This window comes from Branchiostoma belcheri, unplaced genomic scaffold, assembly GCF_001625305.1.
Source record: "Branchiostoma belcheri isolate BF01 breed outbred unplaced genomic scaffold, Haploidv18h27 scaffold35, whole genome shotgun sequence".
NCBI classification, from domain to species: domain Eukaryota; kingdom Metazoa; phylum Chordata; class Leptocardii; order Amphioxiformes; family Branchiostomatidae; genus Branchiostoma; species Branchiostoma belcheri.
This window is the reverse complement of record NW_017803965.1, coordinates 1,992,279-1,998,798: the sequence shown is the minus strand read 5'-3', so window position 1 is coordinate 1,998,798 and position 6,520 is coordinate 1,992,279. Positions and strand designations below refer to the sequence as shown.

The 6,520-nt window shown below is 39.9% G+C and overlaps 1 protein-coding gene across 13 annotated transcripts in view; it reads right to left on the bottom strand.

Annotated features, from left to right (window-relative positions):
• The window catches only part of LOC109475815 (LIM domain and actin-binding protein 1-like), a 32,154-nt gene that overhangs the window by 22,614 nt on the left and 3,020 nt on the right, over window positions 1-6,520 (bottom strand). For 10 of the 13 annotated variants that reach the window (XM_019776586.1, XM_019776588.1, XM_019776591.1 and 7 more), the window contains exons 2-3: window positions 6,044-6,221; window positions 4,642-4,796 (exon numbers count right to left, since the gene is read on the bottom strand). The exons of 1 other annotated variant lie outside the window; for it this stretch is intronic. In XM_019776586.1, coding sequence (XP_019632145.1) covers window positions 4,642-4,796; window positions 6,044-6,221 — 333 coding nt within the window. Of the gene's footprint in view, window positions 1-1,371; window positions 1,503-3,154; window positions 3,233-4,641; window positions 4,797-6,043; window positions 6,222-6,520 lie in introns of those variants that run through there. 2 more of the 13 variants (XM_019776599.1, XM_019776598.1) reach the window with 2 other exon arrangements.

Sequence of the window (6,520 nt, the reverse complement as noted above, 5' to 3'; positions counted from 1 at the left end):
CCACGTCTCCGCTCCTCCAGGGTCGACAGTTGACCGGAAGGGATTCCAATGATTCTGCAGCAGATTTTCTGTACTTTCTCGAGCTCGTCAGCCAACCCGCGAGGTAACCCTCCCCACACTAGTGATCCGTATTCCAGCACTGGTCTAACAAATGTCTTGTAAATTTGTAACAGAACGTCTACTGGAAGCCCCGCTCGTTTGGACAGTCGCAAGTAGTGAAGGCGAGGTCGGACCTTGGACAACATGTATTCAACGTGTGCACCCCACGACAGGTCGTTACTGACGATCACCCCTAGAAGTTTGAATGCAGGAACTCTCTCTATAGTCTCTCCGTTGAGCGTGAGTGGAGGGGGAATCACAGACTCCCTACGACAGCTAATAACCATGTCTTTGGTTTTTCCTACGTTTGCTGCCATACTGTAGGACTTAGCCCAAGTGTCGACTTCATTTATGGCTACTTGCATTTGACCTGGTAGTGATCCCATAAGAAGTTCCGAGTTCGTTAAGTCATCTGCGTACTTGACAGGAACCATAATTTGATTACGTCCTTATAATGAAACATAATAAATTAACACTATTTCGTGTAACATTCAAAGGAAACATTAGTGTTGCGAATAGACCGTGCATTAAAACACTCCTTTCTTTCGTTTCACACCTGTGTTACGCCATGTTTTAAGGAAGATTAGCCGTACTTGAATACTCCGTTTTTCTATACATGTACGTGGTACCATATTTAACAAGGCGATTACAAAATGCACTCCATCAATACTCAAGTGCCCCAAAGTGACGGCTTAGGTTACAACATTTCTATACCCCGCATTTATGAGCACTGTTGCCAGTAGATATCCTGCCCCAGTGGAAACAAAGGAGTAGAATTTGTGTCTCCTGAGTCACGGATATTTCCGATACGGTTCGTATGCAAACCAAGAAAACCTACCTACTCCCCCGCAGAAACTTGTACTGATTCTATCAGTGTTGAGAAGAAAAGACCACATTTTTCAAGGATAAATATATTAAGTTTTCTTTTCCCCAGACATACAGGTATTGGGTGTGGTCATGACCTATAGTGTTTGATTGCCTTCTGTTTTGAGTAAACACATGGGGCAAAGGTTCAGACGAAAATGGCTCAGGAATTTCTTCAAAGCTACCACACACATTCACAGTAAAAGCTATTCATATCGGATTCCTTTAGCCGAGTCCATTTCTCAAACAGAATCACCAAAAGTTTCACTACAACAACAGGGCCCTCCAAACAGAAAAGTGACCTTCAACTTCTGGTAGTTTCACACGGCAGTTTTCAGGACTTACATGTACTTCTCAACCAGCCGCAAACGTGTCAAAACTTGTGAGAAAAGCTGTTTGAAAGTTTACCTTGTCGCTGAACATTCGTAACTTCCTCTTAGTCCCGCAGCAAATGATGGCAAACGGGTTGTATGTTTGCCCCGTCATTTTCTTCGCGGCTGCCTCGGCTCGCATTGTTTCCCGAGTGGCGGAGTGAAGGGCCTTTGACTGACCGTTACCCCTGATTCAATCAGTGCCCGTGAATGTTGAGTTTTTGTGCCGGGCACACAGGCACCAAGACAATAGAGAACAAGGGAGGGCTATCAAGCATGAATAGTGCCAGAGGTAGTCCTTTCCTAAAAAGAGTTTGATTTACCTACAGGTCTTAAGACATTTGACAATAACATTTCACAGGCAGCTATTGATCGGCAGAAATTAAGACCATGACAAACAAAGGGTATATAAACAGTATATGACAACAGGCATGTTATGGGTGGGAAACTGGGCCATACTCATTCCTGAGAAGGGGTGCTTTACACCACTGACGTCAGCACTACTCAGAAAATGGGCAAGTAGTCTGGGCTACGATAATCAGTCTGGTGTAAACTATGAAGCTATTCACAGAATCTTCCTTCTGAACTTTAATAAACATTTTTGAGGATTTACATATGGCTTCATGAGGATATGAATATAGGATTTTGTATAACAAATGTATGTGCTATGTACTACTACCGCAAATTCACAATACCAGCTTTGTATTCCTGTGGTTTAGCAAAATTTTTTGAGGGGGGTGGATTTTTTTATTCGCATTAGTTTTGGGGACTTCAGAGTTCAAAACTAGTAAATGCACAACTAATTCCAGCCCAAGTAGTGGCCACACACTTTCTCTGTGCCAAGCTGCAGGTAACATGATACACCCTGTTCTCACCTCAGATATGCTCAGTTTCAGTGCACCAGGCTCGATTACATTTGCATGTAATCCTTGCCCGTAACGGTACACTGGCACTCCCAATGTAACCTTCTGTTGCAATCCTCGCCAATGAAAACCAAGGGTGTATGCTCGATTTTTTAAAATGTTGAAAGACTCCGCTATAACTCAGGGAGTGGGTGTAACCACAGCAGTTGTTTAACCTTGCCTAATTTCCTGTATTAGAAGCAGCACTTGGCGACAGACACAACAAAACTGTCAGCAAGAATTCAAACACAACTAAGGCTCAGCACATTACAACACCCAACTGGCTTCCACAAAAACAAAAGGCACAACCTTATGTCATTTTGAACCTTAAAAAGTCCATGACTAGCAGGGCTCAAAATACTATTTTCTGCATATCTGTGCTGGTGCAGGTAACATTTAATTTTAAGATACCTGCACCAGACAAATTTTACCTGCACCACTCAGACCACTCACCACACAGAGAAGTATGGATCATAATAACTGTTCTGAAACCATTGCCATTATTTGCCAAGTGGTGACAGTCAATGCTACAAATAAAAATCCACATACACCTACATTTGTATATAAACGGAGTCATGAGTACACCTTAGGTGCAGGTAGACATCAGAGAGGGCATTAAGGGGGGGGGGGTGTAGTGATAACGAATTCTGAAAAATATTCGCTACTGATTACAAATTATGTTAAAATCTCAGAGCTGACTTTGATCAATTACGCATTACGGCTAATGTACTGATTACGAATTACAATGTTTTGTGGCGGCTGCCTATGGATTACGAAGACTAAAAAGGCCTGATTGGGCCTTATGAAAAAGGGCATGCAGGCCCTCATCCGAAATATCTGCACAGGCCAATTTTAGCTGCACTAAGGTGCACATGCACCCAGCATTTCCAGCCCTGACGAGGTAACATCAAAACTTACCTTTAAGTTTAATCGATAAATCCTTCCACGGCGCCTGGACTGCATGTTTGAATGATCAAGAGAAATTCAACAACGGACTAACCAATGGGAACAGGAGATCGAGCTAATACCCATCCATTATACATACATTCTGGGATGTAACACCCCTTTTTTATGTAGTGAAATGTCCAAATCATGGACAAACCGAAAATAAGGGTCAGCTCACAGTTCATACTATTCAGAAAGGGGTGGAAAAGAAAACAACTGTGGAGAAATAATTGTTCTAAGTTAAACATATACTCTATTGTAATCTAAGCATTCTACTAAAATTACAACTTCCATTGATATGATAAGTGCATTATTATGACATAACAAACCATCGAATGTACTGCAAACAGAAGTTTCTTAAATAACTTAATAAGCTAATCTCGGTAAATACACCCCCTCGGTAAATACAGAATAGACTCTTCCACCCAGTATCGTGTTCAAATCAAATCATCCGCGGAAGCCACGCCTTTGTGACAGGTGTCCTCTGTTTCTTTTTTTAAAACAAGTGCGACCAATCACAAGTAAGCAAAACACTACAGAGGCCAATTCAAATCAGAGCTCAAAGATTTCATTACCTATTTCGAAAAAACAACTTGTACTGTTTACGTGTATACAGGTATGACAAATGGCAAAGACGTCACAAAAACACAAATTGCAAAGGAAAGATGTCGTCCACCACAAAACAATTTTTTGGCAACCACAAACAGTATACAGTTAAAACAACAACTGAACTAACTAAGACCAGATGTACAATAACATTATGCTGGAACATGCGCTTATAATTGGGTGGGAGGAGTCACAAGTGCACAATCCGTGCAAGCAACAGGTGCAAGGTAAGCATCATTTCATTTATGACCCCAAGGGGAGCAAAGCTCTACTAATGACAAATCGTGCGCTCCTAGCAACTTACAAAGGAACTGCAAGATGGCTATTACTAAAACTGGGAAGATAATAACCTATAATGGGTACTGATTGTTACACTTTAAATGATGACTCCCTTAAAGTTAAAAGCAAGTTCACAAAGCAGCTTAAAATTATATTTTGAACACTCACCCACTACTCCATGAAAACCATGGAAAAAGGTACAGAAAGCATATGAAGTAAGAATTGTACACTTAACACAATTCTGATAAAGTATCTCTTTGAATGCATCAAAAAGGCTATGGCAGGAGTAAAGCTTTATCAATTGTTACACATTCTGTTAAAACATTCAGAAAAGGGATTTCCAAATTAAACATGGCATACGGTCAAACCTATACAAGTGACCACCTCTACATAAGGACCAGCTGACCAATGTGACCACTTTTTGAAACCTCAACTCAAACTGACCACCTGTTCACAAAGACCAGATTTAATGGTCCCCTGAGTGGTCTTCTTGGCCAGGTTTGACTGTGATCTTAATTCTAAAAAGTGTTAGAGACAATTTTGAAACAACAGCGAGGGTGAGTGAAAAAACATGCCTGTTTGACAGTGGACATGGTGGTGTCAGTCTCGCTGGCTCGATCCCGCACAGAACGGCTCAACTTGATGTTAATTTTCTTGGCGGGGGCAGAGGAGGACATGGCGTCAGCTTGCTGGAATTTGGCAAATGCACTGGGGGCCAGCCGTGCAGGTTCTGTAATGTCAGCGTTAGTTCATGTTAACAAGCATCATGCAAGTACAGGCAACTTCTCAACCAACACAGGAAGACGGTATGACACCAATAACACTAAAATACAACAAGTACTGAAAATGGTCAGACGTGATAGGTATTATTCAATGAACAAAGACATTTGGACAAAAATACATTCTTCTGATGTTAGAAAATATCGAATGTTGCAAATCATCCTTACAGTTCTTAATTTTTGATGTGTAAAATAAAGTGATTTACTGTAAGTCACTTTATATTTGCAGTAGCAAAATTTCGCGGTCTGAAAAAATAGGACAAATGGATTGACTGTTGACAAATGAACTAGAAGGATGATTCACAAGATTCGATGTTCCCTAACATCAGAATAGTGTATTATTGTCCAAATGTCTTTGTTAATACCTATCACCTTTGACTATTTTCAGGAACTGTTGCATTTCAGTGTTACTGGTGTTATCTGGTCTTGAATTATTTATTATATTAGGTACACAGCACTCCAAAAGGGTTAACCCTTTTCCAAACCATCATGATTTCATTTCCATATCTTAACCACCACTTGTTAACTTGGAGTAGGATTCAAAAATTTATTACATGCCATTTGGGATTGTTTTATCTTACCACAGTCAATAATTCTTAAAAAAAGATTAAGAGATTTTCCCAAGCAGAAGTAACAAAAATAATAAATTTGTTAATAACTTTTGAGTAATCACGCTGATAAAATGACCAAACAACCAACCAATTAACCAACTAACAAACCAACCAACAAACCAACACTGGTGATATTCTAACCTGATGGTGATGATGATGTGCAGTGTTCTGAGGATGTAGTAAAACGGAATATTCTTTTTCTTAACTAGCTTCTTGACAACTCTTCTTTTATGCTACTTCATTTTACCAAATATCTTTACCAAATAATTATACCTTCCTTCTAATTAATGCCTAAAGCACATAATATCAATAACCAAAGTGTTGGCAAAAAGGAATATGGACAAAGTATTTTCGATACTATCACGCAGGGCCCGAAATACATTTTCCTGCATACCTGCTCTGGTGCAGGTAACATTGAAAAATACCTGCACCACTCAGAAATTAGGAAACATGATAGGAAACATTAGTTACACTTAACATAAGGAAACCTATGTAGAAAATGAATGGACTGGGACTCTGGGAGTTACAATAAAAAATATCATGAGTAAAGAAGAAGAAGAATTAATATTGATGAATATTAATAATACCTCTCTTCTTCTTCTCATAGCTGCTGCTACTTGTCCGAGAAGATCTGCTGACGCGCTTCATCCCTTTCTTATCCTCGTCTCCAGACAGACTCCCAGATCGTGCAGAGGACGAGGAAGCATTTGACTTCTTCAGGGTGATGGAGGTTTTCTGGGTGAAGACTTTACTGTCCTCAAACACCTGGTAGAACATTAGTTCAGAGTAGAATGGGACAACACAATAGTTGGCGTCTCTTTTATTTAGAAGTTTAACAGTGGAAAACAGAATACATTGCATGGCAAGACTTAAGGTTTTTATGAAGTACAATCGATTTGACATCATGTTTCCACGTATCATGGTTTTATGCATGAAGACTTCGTAGAAACACATTGTGCCATAGTATTGTTGTATAATGCAATACAACTATAGTATAAGGCAGGAAGTCAGCATGATTGCTTGCTTTCTTTGTTTCAGATGCTATGATAATGAAAACTTATTAA